Source organism: Psittacula echo, assembly GCF_963264785.1.
Source record: "Psittacula echo genome assembly, chromosome: 14".
NCBI classification, from domain to species: Eukaryota; Metazoa; Chordata; class Aves; order Psittaciformes; family Psittacidae; genus Psittacula; species Psittacula echo.
In genome coordinates, this window is record NC_137750.1 from 7,511,472 (window position 1) to 7,531,581 (window position 20,110).

At 52.6% G+C, this 20,110-nt stretch overlaps 1 protein-coding gene across 1 annotated transcript; it reads left to right on the forward strand.

The window, feature by feature from the left end:
• The first annotated feature begins 614 nt into the window (after positions 1–614).
• Positions 615–19,526, forward strand: PMP22 (peripheral myelin protein 22). The gene is made up of 5 exons (XM_080629214.1): positions 615–698; positions 1,465–1,565; positions 2,666–2,756; positions 13,922–14,062; positions 17,949–19,526. The coding sequence occupies exons 2-5, from the start codon at positions 1,488–1,490 to the stop codon at positions 18,113–18,115; spliced, it is 477 nt and encodes a 158-aa protein (XP_080485340.1). The 5' UTR covers positions 615–698; positions 1,465–1,487; the 3' UTR covers positions 18,116–19,526.
• Positions 19,527–20,110: the final 584 nt, after the last annotated feature.

Below are 20,110 nucleotides of genomic sequence, written 5' to 3' on the forward strand. Positions count from 1 at the left end.
GCAAAAAGTCACTCAGTTCCTTTCAGGTGCTAAAAACCTCCAGCCCAAGGGCCAGAATCACACTGCCTATAGCAGGAGCAAATCGCAAAGGTGTCACTTCCCTGGCCACAGCCTCTCTGTGTGAATCAGAGATGATGTTCCCTCCACTTCATTCCCCAAATCCTGTCCCATGGATCCCTGACCAGGGTCTCACTGACCTCCCGCAGCCTCGCACCTCGGGGACAGGAGCCACCCTAGGACACTCAAGGACCCCCCCACGGCCACGCACAGCTGCTCCGGGAAGCAGAGCGGGGCAGAGCCTCCACTACGCCGCTTCTTCCACGTGTTGGGAGAGCAGCGGGGACTCCCCACGCCGGGGACACCTCGCTGGGTGCCGTGGTGGGGAAGAAGAGGGGGGCAGCCACGGCGGGGGTGCCCTCTGTGTCCGTCCCCCCCTAAACCTCCCTGCTGCGCGGCGGGACCGGCCGTGCGTGTGCGCAGGCGATGGCGACAGGGCTGTCGCTGCCTCCAGCACGGCCTCAAGCTCGACGGGCCGGGCGCTGCCGCTGTTATAGGAGGAGCCCCGGGCGCGGCGCTGGGCCCGCCCCGTCGGGCAGACGCAAGTGGGGCGGTGGCCCCGGTTAAAGGGGAAACTTGACAGCGCCGCCGCCCGCTCCGCTCAGCGCCCGCTATCCAGCGCCGCTCGGCTCCGCCGCGACGTGAGTACGGGCCGGGCTGCGCCGCTTAACCGGGCTGGGGGTACCCGGAGAGATCCTCCGGGGTGCACAGGGGAGAGGGACGGGGGGAGCCTCCCCGCTCCGGGGTTCGCTGGGAAGAAGGGTGAGGGCAGCCACCTTCCCTCCTATCTAACGGTCCCGACAGCAGACGGGCTGGAAAACTCCCTCTCCCTTGGAGAGAGGATCTAAGATGAGCTTTGCTGGGACTGCTGAGGGGAGATGGGCCGAGAAGCGGGGCCGAGGTAGCCCTGTCGGGTGAAACGGGGTGAGGTGAATGTGCCCCCCCATTACCCCGCTCCCCGGGATTCGCCAGGGCCGATGAGCCGGGGAAAGCCTCCCCTGGGGAGAGGGTCGGGCAGAATCACCCCCGGTGGTCTCATGGGTCTGTCGGCAAAGGAACCCCGCTCCAGGCAGAGCTGGGCTGGGATGCGCCGAGGCAGACCCCTCCCATTAGGGGTGCCGAGGAGCACACCCCCTTGGGGAGAGGGATAGGAGCCCCCTAGGGGGGACATCCCCCTCCCGGAGGTCCCCAAGGGAGAAGGGCCGGGGAAGCCCCGTCTCGGTGATAGGGCTTGGGGGACCCCTCGGGGGTATCCGGCAGTGGGGCTGGGCAGAGGGAGCTGGGCGCTGCCCAGGCATCCCCCGGAGCCAAGCCGGCTCCTGCCATCGGCGGAGCGCCTCTTGCCGCCCCCCGGGGCCGGGCTCGGTACAGGCACACACACTTAGCATCATCCCTCTGCCCCTCCAGTTCTGTCCCCCAACACCGCCAAGATGCTGCTTTTGCTGCTGGGGATCATCGTGCTCCACGTCACCGTGCTGGTGCTGCTCTTCGTCTCCACCATCGTTAGTGTAAGTACGGACTTCCTTTGGCACCAGAGTACTGGCAAGGCAGGGAGTGGCTGGTGGGGGCATGCCATGGCCAGAAAGTGTTATTTGCATTTGTGGGTTGTTTTACCACTGGCTTTTAGCAGGAAACCTTTACTAGCTCATTGCTGGTCTAACAGTGAGATTTTGGAGCATTTGTGCTGTCAGATGTGTGCCACAGTGGGTGCTCAGGGCACCTATGTTAGTACAGAGCAGAGTGCTCTTGAAGCCCATCTCCTCATCATCCCTACTCAGGAGCAGCTTTGAAGCACCCAAAATGTGCTTCATGGGGGTGATGCTTTGCTCCCCTTACATACAGGCACTCCACCTGCTAACAGGTTTCAGCCACAGCACCAGTGCAGCCAGTCTGAACAAACCCCTTTGAAATAGGGTGGTTTTGGCTCTGGCTTCTCAGCACCAATGGGTTTGCCCCCAGCTTTGCTCCTTTGGGGCTGTGAATTATGCGCAGCATCCGTTTCCTAACCCAGATGGGCTCCTGCTGGTGATTTTCAAGGCTTAAGCTTTGCATGAGTGGAAGATTGAGGGCTGGATGCTGCACAGAGAGCTCCCGGCACTGTTCCGGGTCTAGAGCCCAGTTACCACGTCATCTGCTTAGGAAGAGGGTTGACTTGGTTTTAAGGTAGCAGTTTTGTGGAGCTGGTGAGTTCCAGACTTGCTTCACCGGGTCCTTTTTCCCCCCTGTATTTTCTTTCCCCTTTTTCCCTTTGGGGTGGTGCTAGCAGCAGTAGGAGCTGTTACAAGAATCTTCCAAGTGGTTGGAAATCACATGGAAGCATTCAAATAACCCGGCCAGGCTCTGGCTGAGGACGGCAGAGGGGAGGGAAGTGCATGTTCCCCCGGGGTTTGGTCCATGTTTAAAGAGAATAAAGAGCTTCTGTTTTAGCACCGTTGAGGCGAAAGCAGCTAAAAGCAAATATCAGGATGTACTTTCCAAACCCCTTCCTAAAGAAGAGCATGAGCCTGAAAGTGCCTGGCCGGGCACACACGTGCCGGTGTTGAAGCCTTGGGGGGGCCAGGCTGCCTCCTGCCTGGGTGCTGCTTACAGGGCTGTGTCTCTCTTGCAGCAATGGCTGGTGAATGGCGGGCACACAGCGGACCTCTGGCAGAACTGCACCTCTGGTACCATCTTCCACTGCCTGACATCGTCCACGAATGGTGAGTGCTCCCTGGCCATCAGGGATGTTGCTGCCTGTTGCATTACTCTCCTCCCCAGAGTTATGGAATCAAGGGGGATTTGCCTGTGCAGGTTTGCTGTGAGTGCCTCTTGCTTTTCCCTGCACCCTCCTGAAGTTGTTCCATCCCACCTTTTCCCTTGCCTCCTCTTCCCTGTTCCCAGATGGAGGGGCAGAGCTCCACCATGGTAGTGGTGTCCTGGTAGGGGGACACATGGTGGCTCCCCGCAGCCTTATCAGTCTCTAAAGTTGCAATGGGGCTTGGCGCAGGTACCAGACCTGGTGCCCATCACTCTGTCCTGCTGCCCTAAAGCTGTGGGGCAGCCCCTGGCAGGGTGGCAGTGACTTGAGCCCTTTTGAGTAGTCTCCCACTATTAGCCCATATTGATTGCACTTGGATGTACAAAGTGACCATCACCCTGCTGGGAGCAGAGGGGCTGTTTTTGGCTTGCTTCCCTCTTGCTCTGGTTGTGAGGATGTTTTAAAGATGCACATGGTGCCTGAAGGACAGCCTGCCTCTGGAGGACACCCTGCCATGCTTTTGGCTGCTGTGACCTCCTGAGTTCTTGGGCACAATCCTCACCCTGTGGGTTGCTGTCACATACTATTTGTTGGATGTGCTGAGTGCTCAAGCTGTTCATCCCACTGCTGAAAGAGCCCTGTGGCACCTGCACATCTGGAATGGCTGAACTCTAGCTCTGGACCAAGCTGGGTGAAGGCTGATGTGTCATCACCCATCAGGCTGTTTGCTGAGGTCAGCAGGGTGCTTCCTAAGACACTGTGACACAGAGTTTCCAGGGCACCCAGTGGCACCAGTAACAAGAAATCCGTGCTCAGGGAGTCAGGCATGCCCGTGCCTCAGTTTCCCCAGAGGACAGGGCTATTGCCAGTGGTGCTGTGTCCAGTTGTTTTCAGTTAGCCTGGGTTTGGCTTTCCTATGGATCAGATTCTCCCAGTGAAACCCGCTGTGAATCACACGCCTGTCACTGGGAGCACAGTCACACTGTGCCGGAAACATGGTCCTGGCGCAGGAGCAAACCGATGCCACGTGGTCTTGGCAAGGAGGGAACGGTCACACTGAGAGCACTAAATGCTGATGAAGGGTGTAGCAGCAATGGGAGACTGTTGGAGGCTTCTGGAGTTTTATGTCCCCCTCATCCCCAGCCTGTTGGGAGTAGAACACCCCTCTCAGGGAGGTGGATGCTGGTGCTCACTCTCCCTCTTCCCTGGGCTATAAGCAGTGCTGTGTTTCCCTGCTTGGGCCCAGGCCTTGGTTTTTGGTGGGAGCAAAGCTTTCACCGCGGGTCTCTGCTGACGCCTGGTGGTGTCCAGGCTGGCCAGGAGCTGGCTGGATCCCATCCCAGCCGAGGAGCCTTCTGGAGCCATGTCCTTCATCAGCAGTTGCTGGCTATCTGCAGCGTAGGCAGGCTGCTTCACAGCCATTCATGCATGCACCAAATCTGCTGACCTTGTGCTTTGGAATAAAAGGCAGTGATTGCACCCCAGAGGGCTCTAAAGCCTCCCCAGATCTTTGGCTTTTCAAACCTGCACTGCTTTTTCTGGGTGTTTACAGGATGCTGTGTGTCCGGGAGTTATCAGTGTCAACACGTGGTTGGGATGGTTTCCTCCACGTCTGACTGTCCTGCTGGGTGTTGTGAGTCGGTATTCCCATGATTCCAGAAACTCCTCAAAGAGGGGCTTCCCTCTGGATCCTTTCCAGTGGTGATTTATTTATCCTTAAGGGGACTATAGTCAAGATGACCCTGCTGAAAATGCAGTCAAGCAGCTTGGTGTGGTTGATAAGGTGCTGCAGTGAGACGTTGTGCTCAAGTCTCTGACAGCTCTGATTTCTGTGAAGGCTCTGTTCTAGCATCAGAAGGGGGTTTTGCTTGGGCAAAAGCTTGTGCTCCATCCATCCCACAGCAGGGATGTGGAAGCAGTGCTGCTGAGGACCAGCCTCCATGTGGTGGGACCCTGAGTGCAGGATCCGGAGCTCACTGGTGCTGTAGGAACACAAAATCAAAAGCTATTTCCTAGGCTTATGCAAGGCCTTTACAATCTATTTGTAAAAGTAGAGCAGAAATGCCACACAGCATCACTTCCAGTGGATCCCACCACCATCCCTCCCCACTTCCCATCTCCAACCCTCTTGCTCCCATCACCTCTGGACTGCCAAGTCCACTGCAGTCAGGCTGTATCTGAAGCAATAGCAAGTACATGGGGCAAGGATGCTGTGACAGAGCCACCTCTAAGGCTCACGCTTGTCCCCTGCCTCATCCTTATTATGCTCTTTGCTGGGAATCTGCTTACTTTCAAAAACATGAAACATCCTATAGCAAATCCCACAAACCGTTCTCTTCTAAACCTCATTCAAAACACAGGCTGTGTTTTGCTACACTGGGTTGTAGAAAGCAGCAGGAATTTGTTCCTCTGTGCCCGAGCCAAGGATGGGACTTAATGGTTAAACACAGAGTGCCAAGGTCTGCTGCGGGCTAAGAGCAAGAAATCCTCCTTGGGATGTTTTAGCTGAACTTGGTCTTTACGTAGAGGCAGTTTGTCTTCTGGTCATTGCAGTGGCAGCTGTAGTGCAGTTATTTCTTCCTCTCTTTTGAAGAGGAGTGGTGCTTGGAATATGTGGAATTTGGTAGGGCTGGGTCTTGTGTGTTCGGGATGCATGAGGGCTTTGAGGGGCTTGTGGTGCTGTGATGCTCTCCTTGGTCTCAGCAACATGAGGATGGATGGGTTTGTGGTGCTGTGATATGTTCCCCTTGGTTGCAGCACGGTGAGGATGGGTGAGCTTCCTCTCACTCTACTGCCACAGAGGGACCCTTTTGTTGAGATGACCGTCATGAGGATGCCCAATGAGAAGCTGAACTGGTTAAACCCATATCCCAGTGTTAAAACACAAGATTTGCTTGTACTGAACGCTGGGGCAGGTTTGGGATTGTGCTCCTGACCTTACAGATTATCCCATGGGAGTGAAATAAGCAGCAAAACAACCCAAGGGCTGGCTGCAGGAATGCCAGAGCGTGGATTCCGGAGACATTAGCTGACCTTGGGTACAGGGTGGAGCCGGCCTCGGTATCGGCTGAGCTCCCACCTCCCAAATTCCTCTTGGCAGGGCTTGATCCTGCTCTGGGCTGAGCAGTCCGGAGGGGTGTGAGCACAGGGAAGGAGGAGGAAACACCAGGTCGGGGGCCACTGCCCACTTCCTCGCCTTTCACAACTGCCTGCTTGTTGCTTTGATTTCTGCCTTTGCCCGTTAGATAATGCCTTTTTTTTCCCCAAGAGGCCGAGAACTATGGAAGAAATGTTGCAATCTTTGCTCCGTTTGCGCTGTCAGACATTCCTGGAAAAGACTTATCTGAAGAATCCAGCTCTGAATCCCGGGATTGTGCGTCGGCAGGGCCGTGTGCCAGCCCCCAGCTGTGTGAGCTCGCTGCGACACAGGGCACGTGGCCGGACCTGAGCCGCTCAAGCGCTTTGGAGTAGATTCCACCCCAAATTTCCAGACAGTGATTTTTCAGTTTTCCTCTAAAAATGGCCTTTTCTGTCCACAAATGAATTTTTTATGCGGGCAAGAATTTTTTCCTGCTGCTTTGTACTGCTCTCCCTGTGATTTTGGTGGGGAAGCAATGGGAACCTCTGTTGGGATCCCTACATCCTTCTGTAATGTCAGGAGATGTTTTTCCTGTTGTCTTCTTACAGTTTCTCCTGTCACTGCCCTTTGGCTTTCTCCTGGCCAGCTTGTTTACAGGCAGACTGATGGTTTTGGGCTTTTTTAAAGGGAAAAGAAAGCCCTAAACCTTGGGAAATGCTCAGGCTGCCAATCCACATGGTTACTAAGCGCTGTGCCCATATGATGTACCTGTTAATTTGCTGGCCACAAGCAAAGCCCAGGTGCGTTGCCCAGAGCAGAGATGTGTCCTGGGCTGCCTGGAAACAGGGATGGATCTCCCATTGATGGGGTAGGCAAGAGAGGATTGCCCTGCTCCTGCACACTGTTTCTTCCTCTTCCAGAGTATCTTTGCTGTGGCAGATGGGACCCTAAGCAGCGCTGCTGGTGCTTGAAATCCATTTCTTGGTTTCTGGAGGAGGCAGGAGAGTTCTTCCTCCTTGGCATGAGGCAGCAACATCTGTGCCCTGACCCATCATCTGTTCCCTGCAGGAATTGCACTGCTTCCTCTCTGCTTTAAAATGCATAACTGAAACATCTGAACCCATTGCTTCTGCTCTGTCAGTGCCCCCAGAGTGGCTTTGCTGCCCTTATTCTTTCAGACTCTTTCTTCCAGCAATGCTGGACCCGAATGACACAGAAAAGATTTGGAGAGATGGAGGTGGCATTTAGCTTGCTGTGTTTCAGATCAGTTTCTCCCATTACTGTATTGCCTATGACATGAAAGGGATTTCCTCTGTTTAAACCCAGGTTTTTATTGTTGCTTTTTCCTCTTACAAAGAGCATCTGATAAAGAGAGGTAGGGAACTGCTGCTGTGTTTCTCTCAGCTGCTCCAGAGCAATTTAGCTCCTGTTGTTCTGCATACAGGGGGTCAGGCAGCCTCCCCTGCTGGATGGGGAGCTTTGGCCCATAGAAGAGGAGTAAAAAGGGAGGAAGAACGCAACATGTGGGCAAGCAATGACTGCAAAGCCAGAAGAATGGATGGGGGAATCTACTGCAGAGCACAGTGCTGGAAAACCCTTAAACTAACATTGATTTTGGCCTTGCTGAGATTCTTGGATGTCCCGGTGGCCACAGGCTGGGTGTACCCCTGCAATGTGCCAGGGCAGCACCGCTCCCCATCCCTGCTCCTGGTGCTTGGACTTGAAATCACTGGGAGTTGGTACCTAAGCCCCTTGGAGCACCTGAGCCTGAAATGATGTATGCACCATCTCAGCTCGCTCTGAAGCACAAACCAAAAGGAGCCACTGCGCTGAGGGTGTTGGAGAGGAGCTGCCTAGGGCATGGTGGAGCTGATGGAAGGTGTTTTTCCTGGTGCCAGCAGCTTTCTGCTGCCTCGGCAGCATCAGGGGTTGCCTCTGTGGGACATGAGCTTCGCTGGTCTGATGGAGCATCTGAATGTGCAGCTTTGGAGAGCTATGAACCTTCTGGCCTCACAGCATCACAGTATGTTAGAGATTGGAAGGGACCTCAAAAGATCATCTAGTCCAATCCCCCTGCCGGAGCAGGAACACCTAGATGAGGTTACACAGGAATGTGTCCAGGCGGGTTTTGAATGTCTCCAGAGAAGGAGACTCCACAACCCCCCTGGGCAGCCTGTTCCAGTGTTCCGTCACCCTCACTGAGAAGAAGTTTCTTCTCAAGTTTAAGTGGAACCTCTTGTGTTCCAGTTTATACCCATTACCCCTTGTCCTATCATTGTTTGCCACTGAGAAGAGCCTGGCTCCATCCTCATGACACTCCCCCTTTATATATTTATATACACTAATAAGGTCACCCCTCAGTCTCCTCTTCTTCAAACTATAGAGACCCAGCTCCCTCAGTCTTTCCTCATAAGGGAGATGCTCCACTCCCTTAATCATCTTTGTCGCCCTGCGCTGGACTCTCTCCAGCAGGTCCCTGTCCTTCTTGAACTGAGGGGCCCAGAACTGGACACAATATTCCAGATGCAGTCTCACCAGGGCAGAGTAGAGGGGAAGGAGACCTACTGACCACCCCCCTTCTAATACACCCCAGGATGCCATTGGCCTTCTTGGCCACAAGGGCACAGTGTTGGCTCATGGTCATCCTGCTGTCCACTAGGACCCCCAGGTCCCTCTCCCCTACACTACTCTCTAACAGGTCGTTCCCCAACCTATATTGGAACCTGGGGTTGTTCCTGCCCAGATGCAGGACTCTACACTTTCCCTTGTTATATTTCATCAAGTTTCTCCCTGCCCAACTCTCCAGCCTGTCCAGGTCCCGCTGGATGGCAGCACAGCCTTCTGGCGTGTCAGCCACTCCTCCCAGCTTAGTGTCATCAGCAAACTTGCTGACAGTACACTCAATTCCCTCATCTAAATCATTGATGAATATATTAAATAATACTGGTCCCAGTACTGACCCTTGAGGCACTCCACTAGATACAGGCCTCCAACTGGACTCCGCCCCATAGACTACAACTCTCTGGCTTCTGTCCTTCAGCCAGTTCGCAGTCCACCTCACTACCTGATCATCCAGGCCACACTTCCTCAATTTAGCTATGAGGATGCTGTGGGAGACTGTGTCAAATGCTTTGCTGAAGTCAAGGTAGACCACGTCCACCGCTCTGCCATCATCCATCCACAATGTTATTTCCTCATAAAAGGCTATGAGGTTGGTCAAGCATAACTTCCCCTTGGTAAAGCCATGTTGACTGCCCCTCATAACCCTCTTATCCTTGACATGCCTTAAGATGGCATCAAGGATAAGGTGTTCCATCACTTTCCCAGGGATGGAGGTGAGGCTGACCGGTCTATAGTTACCCGGGTCCTCCTGCTTGCCCTTTTTGAAGACTGGAGTGACATTTGCTTTCCTCCAGTCCTCAGGCACCTCTCCCGTTTCCCAACTCAGGGACTGTTTCACAGCTCAACTGTTTTCACAGCTTTCAACTGTTTCCCAGCCTCAGGGGCTTCTTAAATGGAGCTTCAAGGAGAAGGCAAGAAGGAGGACAACTGAGAACAAAAGAGGACACAAGAGGGCCGTGAGGGCTTCATCTCCTTCTGAAGGAGTTACAGAAGAGGACCAGGAAGTCTTGTGCAGGAACTGCAGCACTGCGTTCGTTCACAGCCTCCCTGCAGCCTCAGTGTTTCCCACGTGCTCATCCCCTGGCCATTACAAACACCTTGGGAGCTCTTTAAAATCCCCCTTTTCCCGTGGGGTTTCCAGGGATACCTCAATCCAGCAGCTCTCTGTGGTCCTCTCCAGGGAGTGGACATAGAACAGGAAAGCAGCAACCATTGGGTGTAAAACCTGCTTTTCCTGGCTCAAGTATCCAGCAGCTTGGAATGCAGCTGGGGAAGGTTTGACTTCATGCTGGTGGGAGATCTGGGACCAAAGCAGAAGGAAGTTGCAATGTCATGGAGCTGGATTTTCCGAAGGAGAGCTTAGCAGCTCTGCTGGATGTGGCTGATGAACTGTGACGCTGTTCTCCCCAACAGGAGAGATGTTCCCTGCAAGCAATGGGAATGTGGGTGACAGCGGTGGGGTCTGTGCTGCCAGGAATAACACTGCAGGTAGCTGAGCTGGTTTGCCTTTGAATTGCTGCAGCGAGTTGCCAAGGGGCAGTGGTCCGAAGCTCAGCCCCAGACAAATTATGTGATTGAGCTAATGCTGCCGCATCTTCATTTCACCCTTTTCCAGCCCTCTTAAGGAGTGTTTGAATATCAAGGTTTAAAACTGTTGCAAGCTTCAGCACTTACGATGTGACCTGTCCACTTCATAGGTGAGGATGCCATGGTCAGGTTCTTGACCAGACCTTGAAGCCCAAGAGTCTCCTTTGGAACAGCCCTGCTGAAACCCATGGCTCTTCCTGGCAGACCTGTTCTGGTACCTTTGTACCAGCAGATGTTGTGCTGTTCCTGACCCTGCTGATATTTAGTTGGCAGCATCGAAGGAGCAGGTTTTACCATGCAGATGTGGTCATGAATTTCCCCTCCCTCTTGTTCTATATTTATTGCATACTGCAGTTACTGGCTTAGTGGATGTTTTCTTCCAAAGAAGTGGCTGCTTTTGAAGTGTACACTCATACGTGGTTTGCAAAGGGAAAGCTACACGTGCAGAATGTTACCGTCAGCTGCAGGTCACAGCACAGAGGTGTTTTTGATGCACAGCACTAATTTAGTGGTGTCTTACACTGAGTCTATAGCCCAGTTGCTCAAATAAGTTTCTCTTCAGTTAGTGCTTCATTCATTCTCCTTGGCTTGGGTCAGAATGACAGAGCAGTGAATTAAACAGTGAGGAGCCAATGTCTGCTCTGCTGTATCCCTTGTCCTGGTGTAAAACATCCCTGCAAGCAGGGCTGGAGCTTTATTGGAAGGGCTTGGGTTAGCTACTGTCATTTGGGGGTGTTCAGCTGCAATTTCTGCTCCAGGTTTCAGTTTCTGCTCTAGGTTTCTTTCTTTTGTGTTAGACTTTAGGGCAATGAAATGTGGGGTTGGGTATCCCAGGGCTGAAGGCTTTTCTCTGCTGTTACAAGTGGTGGCGTGAGCCCATTGGGGCCTGCGGAGTTTAGGGAAAATGTCACATTTGTTTTGTAAAAGCATCTGTCTTTGTTTCTAACGGCCTGAAAGGGCTCTAAGAAAACTCCCTACGGGTCCTCTCCGGAAGCAGCGTGCAGGGTGTTATCTGTCCTTTCCACTCTGCTTCCTTTTCTTCTTCCTCCTGAAGAGCAAAGATATAAACACAGAGCAGACGAGATGCAGGAGAAAAATGGAACAACCAATGCGCTGCCCAGGGGAAACCACAAATAACAGCCTGGGAGTAAACAGTGCTGACAGCCCCATGGTACAGCTCACAGAGCCCACACCTCCCTGTGGGAAGAGAAGAAGCCTATAGGCAGGACACAGCACTAATAGCAAAGGAGTTAAAGCATGTGGGGTTGAGGATGCAGCAATCCTATCTGCAGTTATAGTGCTGTTCTCAAATGAATTAAAGGCAATTAGCTAATATAGCTGAAGTCTGTATTAGCTGTGGGCAGCTGGGCTTGGATTTAATGGAGTATGGCAGCTTGCACTTGTGGGTCTCTGACTCACGAGCTGGGGATCCTGCCCCTTGTTCTTGCATAGGAGGCCAACAGAAGTAAGCAAAGGGCTGGATGTGAGCAGAGACTCTGGTCTATGGGATCGTCTCTTGATTTCTCTGCTCATGTGGCTACTTGCCGAAAGCCCTCTGGTCACGGTGAGCTCTTCCCTCCCTCTCAGTGCCTGCCTTTATATTCCTCTGACACGGCTCTTTATTACAATGGGATTTTGCAGAGCCTGGATAAATCATTTGCATTCAGAACCAAAGAAGAGGCACGGGGAGGCGGATGCAATTAAAAGGGCAGCTCAGCTCAGCTTTCCGTCTAGACAGGCTTCTCCTAAAATAACCGGCAGTTGGAACATCCACCTCCGAGCAGAAAGAGCTCCTCTCTGGGCCGGATCCTGTGGCCTTTGGAATCACAAAGGACTTGGCTTCCTGGGTCCTGGACCAAACTGTAGGGCTTGGGGCTGGGCAGGCTTTGGCTCAGCCGGTGCATGGAGCTGGACATGGCTTTAGGGCTTGGGATGGGGTGAGATGAAAACTCAGCTTCCCAGACTTGGGATGGGAGCCCTTTCTGTGCTGAAGTGTGGGAGGAGATTGTAGTTCAGCAGCTGGACATTGTGTAATTGTATTGCTCCAATCCCATCTGAGCAATGATTTATGACCTGATTTTTAGCAGCACTTGAGGTGCTTCATCCTCTCTGCTTGAGTGTGGCCAGTGCTCAAGTCAGGTACGGTTGAGATAGGGGGTTTTCCTGCTTGGCTAGCAGAGAGAGATGAAATACATGGGACATTTTGTGTGCCCATCAGTGTGAAAACCACACTGGGATCTCCTCGAAGTGGCAGCAGTGACAGCTGCTGCTTGCTAAGGAACGGCAGCAACTGATGCTCATGGATGGAAACTCAGCAGCACTGAAATGAGTGAAGCGCAGCAGGTCCTTAGCAGGACCTGTTAATGCTGCAGGGTAGTTTGGCATAGGAAGTGGGAAAAGGAGGGGAAGGAGAAAGCTGTCTGCAATGAGCAGAGGCTGCTCTGGGTGGTTTCAGTCTACTTTGGTGAGCAAATTCAGCTCCATTGCATGAATGTCCAGAGGCAAGATGCAAAGACGAGAGGTAGAATTGATGGTCCACAGCCAAACACTCCAGACGTTACTAAATTGCACAGGAAGTTCCCTGCAGGCATGGATTTGCTGGAAAGGCTCAGGCGTGGATCATCCTTCCCGTCCCAGCTGAAGGCTGTACCTCACTTTCTGTTTCCAGTTCTGCTCTCACCTCCATGAGTGCAGCTTGTGAGGATGTGGTGGGAAGTGTGATCAGTTCTGTGGGAGCAGGCGCTGCTCTGGGCAGTCCCAAATGGCTTAATTCTCTTCATCAGGTACTGAAAGTTGTTAAGCTGAAGGATACCTTTAGCTGGAGGATTGGTTGGGTTTCAACTATTTGCTTTGGAAAGCCAGTGGTTGTTGCAGTGTGCAGCTGGGAAATGAAGTTGGTGGAGTAAGAATGTGGCAGGAATGTGGAACAGGGACTTTGGTCCTGCCTGATTCTCCCTTGTCTCAGGATCCAGCCCAAAGCACGATTCCCCTGCCTTTCACTGAGTGCTTTGTGCCTCAGTTTACCTGTACCGCATCCTGCCTGGTTTCTTGGTGAATTAATCCCTGTTGCATCCTTAAAGACCTCTCCAGGAAGGCTGCAAATACCCGTTTTCATCTCAGACTTTCAAAGGCAAGGGAAAGGCAGAGGCATTTGTGAGCATGGCCCATCCCAGCGCTGCGAGGCACTGCCTCATTGTGTCCCGCTGCAGCAGCTCATGGGATGGAGCAGCATTTTGCTTGTTTATTTATCTTAGTTTTACGAGGGGAGTTCCACACCCACAGAGCCTGGAAATAGCTGGGCAGTGACTCACGCTGGGGCTGGTTGAGCTGCTCTTTGGCAGCTGGGGAAGGCTCTCTCTCAAAGGTTTGACTCCGCAAGGGCAGAGGGTGTTTTCACTCCCTGTGTATTTATTTAGCTCGCACCTTGGCCCGCTCCGTGTCTCATGGCTTGTTGCACATGGCTTGTGTGTTTCTAGGGCAGCTGAACTGATGTGAAGCTGGGGAGAGGCTTTGTCTTGGTTTCGGCAGGCTTCAGGTCAGGGCTGGGATCTCTGCTCGTGTTTGATTATGAGAATAGAGCGTGGCTCTGCAATTCATTTTATCCCAGCACTCTGGTCCATGCACACATCCTTCTAAATCCTGGGCAATGTCATGCCTGTGCTGAGGACCTCACCACCTGACACAGCATTGGATGTGGCCACGTCTCCCAGCTGATAAGAAACTTCATGGTACTCAGGGGTGGGATGGTGGCATGGGGAATGATGCCAAGGGCATGGGCCATGGTTGGGGGCTTGCCAACTGTGGTGCCCGCACTGAGGTTTCTGTCTGTCTCTTCCCAGAATGGCTGCAGTCTGTCCAAGCGATGATGATCCTCTCCATCATCTTCAGCGTCTTGTCCTTGTTCCTGTTCTTTTGCCAGCTCTTCACCCTCACCAAGGGCGGGCGGTTTTACGTTACTGGAATCTTCCAAATCCTTGCTGGTAAGTGGGGGCTGATCCATGGGGCTGTCACCGGTCGGGAGAGGGCTTTCAAGCAGAGAGGGTGATGGTGGAAACGAGCAGGCTCTTGAGTACCGAAGCAGGAGCATCACGGAGCTGGCTCCTGTGTGGCTCAGTGAAGGGAATAGGAGATGAGTCTGTTGAGGTCTTGCACGCCCTGGGATGGGATCTGTCTATCAGGGTGTTATGCATCCCAGCCCTTCTTCCCTGGCATCATGGGAAGTGCAAGAGGATTGCTGACCCAGCTGGGGATGTTCTGGAGGGTCGGGGTGCTGGAACCCACCAGAGGCAGGGCTGGGGGCAATCAGGGCTGCAGGACTGAGGGCTCTGTCTCCTCTTCCCATGGGAAGGGAATGGGAAGCCTTAGGATGGAGCGCTGAGGGGCCAGGGTGGCTGCTCTGGTGCTGGGATCCACCTTTGCTGGGCTGGGTGAGGTTGGGGTGGGGAGCAGCGAGCATCCTCTTCTGGTGAAAAGGGACTGATGATTATTTATAACTTGCCATACGGGGGCTGGTGCTTTCCACATCAGCAAATTGCCACTGGAGCGTGCAGGGTGAGCGGCTGGCTTTGAACTGTCAGCCTCTATTTTTAACTCTTAAAGGACTCAGTGCTGGAAATGAGCCATAGTTACGTCCTGCGTTGCAGTCCTCCAAATATAGATGCTGTAAGGCCACTGGCTCCGTTTATGTTTCCACATATGAAACCAGAGGGGAGGATTTTCAAGCATTGAGACTAGAAAAACTATTGTGCCATATGATTCTGGCTAAATGATGACAGACTGTCTGGGAAGGAGCCTGATCAGTGACTTCAGATGTTAGACTAAAAGCTGCCCTAGGCCATCAGTGGAAAAACTTACCCATTGAATTTACACAAAGTTCCTGAGCATCCTCCAGGTGACCTGGCCTTCACAAACCTCAGAAGCTCAGAGCTAACCGTTATTGGCACAAGTGGCATGAAATCTATTAGGAGTGTATCTGCTTGGCCATAATGCAGGTGATGAGTTCAGATCAGTTCATCGCTGGAAAGACAGATGTGTAGAAACCCATTATAGCCATGGAGACAAGGATGGGAAATGGGCATTAATAATGCAATTATGTGCTTGAGAGCTTGTCTAATAGATGTGGGAGCAGAAGGCTTTGCTCTCTTGAATTGGTGAAACATTCTCGGAGGAAGAGATAATGGGATTTAGAGAATCGTACAATGGTTTGGGTTGGAAGAGACCTTAAAACTTATCCAGTTCCAGCCCCCTGCCATGGGCAGGGACCCCTTCCACTAGGGCAGGCTGTTCCAAGCCCTGTCCAACCTGGCCTTGAACACTGCCAGGGATGGGGCAGCCACAGCTTCTCTGAGCCAGTGCCTCAGCACCCTCACAGGGAAGAGCTTCTGCCTAAGATCTAACCTAAATCTCCCATCTGTCAGTTTAAAGCCATTCCCCCTTGTCCCATCACTACATGCCTTTGTAAAAAGCCCCTCTCCAGAGTGTGACCTGGTCCCCGTGAGACTTCCTCATGGCTTGGGGGACCTGTAGGCAGAGTTCTTGGTCCTGATGGATCATGCAGCCGTGGGCACTGGTGGCCATCCTCACTGTTCTCCTCGGCCAGGGCTGGAGGAGTGGGCTCAGGGCAGCTGTGGTCTTTGTGATCTTAAACTTGAGGGTTGTTGGTAGGACACAGGACATGGTGGTAGTGCTGCTGGGTGATCCCACCTGGAGGTAGAGACAGTTCCAGTCAAAGGAACTGAACCTAATGTGGTCTCCTTGCAGCTTGCTATAAAAGACCATTGCTATCTAAAGCCAACAGAGGAAATTCCTGTGGCCTTCAGGCTTTGAAGGTGTTAATCCGTGCCTTGCAAAGCCCTGGCACTGCGATGCCCTGGTACTGGTCTGCCAGGGACAGGGTCTTACCCATTTGAGTGCTTTGTTCTCGGCTCCAGCAGAGCTGCAGAGGACCTCCCTCCTCTGAGGCTCTTCCTGGAGCTTTCCATCACCCCGTGATGGTACAGGCAAAGCTGAGGGTCTCCAGTTTTGGAGCCTGACCAACAGCAGTGCTGGACCTGAACCAGTGGGTGCCAGGGGCAGGACCACTGGGTGCTGTTGGGTGGCAGAGCCAGGCAGTGGTGCCTTGAGAGCCAGGCAGGAGGGTAGGAGCTGGTCTGTGCTATGACTTCAGCCGTGGCTGAGGGGATCTGGGTCATGGAAGAAAGGGCAAGAAGAGATACACGAGGTCAGTCAGGTCTGTTGTGCAGTGGCAGGATGCATCCCCAGCACCTTCTCCACACTGCTTGGTAGCAGGCTCTGAAGTCTAGCTCAGTTTGCTCTGATGGAACTTCAGCTATCACAGAAGCATCAAAAAACCCCTGATAACTCCCCTCCATCTGTCTTGGATCTATCACCTCTCCAGGTTTGACCCATTTTGCCCATCGCTCTCTCTACCCTCAGCATCACTTTAATCCCTTTTCTCTCATCTCTCCCACCCTAAAGCTGCTGTCCCTGTGGGGTAACCATTGCCTCCATGCTGCCAGATTCCTCATGGGGACAATTGCCGCTGTATTTTCCACTGTCTGTAGGTGAGCAGCATGGCCGCACGCCTGTCCCACCACCATGGGCAGACAATCGCTGTGCTCTCTGTGCATGGGCTGGGGCAGTGGGAGTTGGCTCTCATGCTCAGAGAATGGAAACTGCACCAGCGGCGCGTTAATGAAGCCTATTCCCACTCCTGCACTTTCCCAGAACAAAGGAGCAGTGTCAAGTGGAATTACAGCTCAAATATCACGGTGGTTAAATGTAGGTGGTCCCGAGGTCCGTGCAGGGGATTTGGAACTCGGCTCTGACAACAGCCCCACGACTTCAGAATAGAACTGCTGGGATTGACTGAAAGAGCTTGTTTTTGGGCAGAAATAGAGGTGGCTTTGTGTTAGCTCTGGGCAGTCCCCAATGCTGATGGGTTGATTTTGCAACAAAGCTTAAATGCTGCCTACCGGAGCTGGGTCTGGCCGGAGAGCCCTCGGGGACCTGTGCTGGTCACTGATTCATGAGGGTGGATGCCAGGATCCAGGGAAAAGGGATGAGCCACTGGCTTGTGGGGCTTGTCAAGAACAGCATTTGCAGTTGAGCTCCTCATGCAGCCCTGGAGGAGGACAGGGGATTGCAGGGCACAAATCCTGCCTGGCCAGAGCATCCTCAGCCCCAGCTCTGTTTGCCTGGGAAGGTGGTAAAGAAACTTTTGTGGTTTAGGAAAACCAACAGGGTTTGAGTCTAAGCTCTCACAGCACATCTGGTAGGGTGGTTCAGGATACAGTCTGCATTTTAAACAAGCCACCCAGAGGAGTGGGGTTGGTCCAGAGCAGCAGCATGGAGCTGAGGGCTGCCTGGTGCTTGCTTGAGGGATGGGTTATCCCCAGTGATGCCCCAGCTTTGCCTGCTCCAGGGGCTCTGGTTTACTGGCTGAGCTTATCGGAGCAATCCCCACTCACCTGCAGCCAGAGCAGAGCCCAAAGCATCACCCCCCACAATCATACCATAGTTTTCCAGGAGACAGGATACAGAAAGGCAATAATAAAAACAGTTCCCATGCTGGCATTGGGTACTATCCTCTCCAGCTCTGGTTTTCCAGCAAGGAACTGCTCCTTGAATGGTGTCATTTCTATATCATAGGATCATGTAGGTCGGAAAAGACCTTTAAGTTCAAGTCCAGCCATTCCCCAGCACTAAGCCATGTCACTGAGAGCCTTGTCTGCATGGTTTGTGAACGCTTCCAGGGATGGTGATTCCATCATTCCCTGGGCAGCCTGTTCCAATGCCCGATCACCTTCTTAGTGAAGAAGCTGTTCCTATTATCCAACCTAAACCTCCTCTGTGCTTCCCTGGCAGGGCTCTGCGTGATGAGCGGCGCTGCCATCTTCACAGTGAGGCACACGGACTGGCACCAAGCCTCGGAAAACACCTCCTATGGCTTTGCCTATATCCTGGCGTGGCTGGCCTTCCCCTTGGCTCTGGCCAGCGGCATCATCTACGTCATCCTACGGAAGCGGGAGTGATGCTGCGGGAGGTGGCCTGGCGTGACAAGGGGCACTCATGATGTCCATGGAGGAGACGGAGGCGGGGGAAAATAGACGAGAAAACGGAAAAGCAAATTAACCAACCAAGAAAAGGAATAAACCCTCCCACCACAACCAAACCCAACCGGCCCCCCAAGGAAACACTCAAAGGGTTACTTGTTAATTGAAGATGTATATAGTATCTATGGTTTAAAAAACCTATTTATAACACTTTTTACATATATGTACATAGTATTGTTTGCTTTTGTTGACCCTACGCTATGTTTTAAAGCCTAAAGCAAGTGCCTAAGGAACTATTACTCCTAACAGTGTAACAAGAGCGCAGTGATTTTTTTTCTCTCTTATGCAAAGTCCTCTTTGACCTGAACTCTCCTTTCCCCATCCCAGCCCCTGTCGAACCATCAGAAAACCCCAGCTCTGAGTGGTTTATAGGCTGGCATAAATCGGAGTTACGCCAATTTACGCCAGCCAAGGGGTTGGTCCCCGCTCCTGCCATATGCTGTGATCCTGGTAACCAAAGTGCACGTCCAGATCTGACGGGAGATGCTTCCGAAAGGTTTGAAGGATTTCAGAGCAAAGGCTTTGATTTGCCCCAAGTGCCTAAATGACTTATGTGCCTAAATCCCATTGCCTTTCCTCCACACCCGCTGGGAATTTGGGCTTTTAAATCACTTAGGTTGAATTGCAATCCAGCACAGGCTGTACTCCTTCGGCCGGGCCAGCTTTAGGGGTGCCCCCTGTGCCAGTGGGGCTGGGGTGTGTGCTGAGCCATGCCGAGCCAAGCACTGAGGCAGTGATGCTCCCAACCGTGAAACGTGCTTTATCCTTGCCGTGGAGCTAAGCTACCAATGAGAAAGAAGCAAACCCAGTTATATCTATGAAATCAAATACCAGATATATGACATGGTGCTATCTATTTACCATTCCTTATACTGCTAGCCATTTAACCTTATTCACTGGAAATTCAGTTAACAATCTTGAGGTAAACGAGAAAGCTAGAAGTGAGAAATAATTCTGTGTAATATAAATGAGCTATAACTGCTTTTGTACTTAGACTGGCTTTTACTATTATTTTTAATAAAGCATTTATAACCAAGGTTCCTTCTTCCCCCCCCGTGGTCAAGAGGAACAGAAACAGCTCTGGTTGGAGCCCTGTGCTGGTCTTTGCTGCCGGAGCGAGATGTCTGTCCTCTGTCTGTGTGTCAGCGCTGTGTCTGGCCATGAATTGAACAGGCACCTGCACAGACCCCAGGCTGCCTCCTGAGGACTCCAGACACTGTGTTGCTGTTGTGTTTTGTTTAATTTTGGGGTTTTTTGGGGTGGTTTGTTGTTTCGTTTTTGTTTTCTTTGCTTTGCTTTTCTGATTTTATACCGACTGTGTGGACTAAGAAGCAATGAAATAAAAGAATAACTCAGTTGCTTCTGCTTTTTGGCATTTTTGCGGGTCAGAGCCACCAGTCTGCCTGCATCCAGCCCATGGAAGGTCTCCATGATGCTACATAGCTTATTTGCCGGCTAATTCATGCTGCTGAGAGAGGCTCTGAGCTTGCTGGGGCATCTGTGTGGCAGATGTACGTGTGCTCTGGGTTAGGACTGCCCCAGGGTTACTGCCAGGACCAGGAACGGAGGTCAGGGCCTCATGCCATAGCACTGGTGCATGCTTATCTTTCTGCCTGTGCTAAGATGCTCTGTGATGTGACCAGCAGATCCCAAAGAGCACAGCCAGGCAGCAGCAGGCAGGACCACTCTTCCCAATCTCCGGAGCAGGGATGGTTCAGGTCAGCATCGCTTCTCCGGGGGGATCTTGCTGGCTCTGCCACCCCACACAAACAGCAGAAGCTTTTCAGTCCTGTGTGCCAAAGCACCCAGAGCCTGGGGGTGCAATTGTGGCCAGGGGGGATTAGCACATTGTGCACAGCGTGTGTAGCTTGGATGGCTGGCACGGAAGCCTTGATGCTTCCGTTCACTCATTCA

Bases quoted from the DNA above. Each gene is read 5' to 3' on its own strand.
- PMP22 (XM_080629214.1), top strand. From the start codon at position 1,488: ATGCTGCTTTTGCTGCTGGGGATCATCGTGCTCCACGTCACCGTGCTG. The intron at 2,757-13,921 runs GTGAGTGCTCCC...GTCTCTTCCCAG, and splicing joins CCTGACATCGTCCACGAATG to AATGGCTGCAGTCTGTCCAA. The intron at 14,063-17,948 runs GTAAGTGGGGGC...CTTCCCTGGCAG, and splicing joins AATCTTCCAAATCCTTGCTG to GGCTCTGCGTGATGAGCGGC.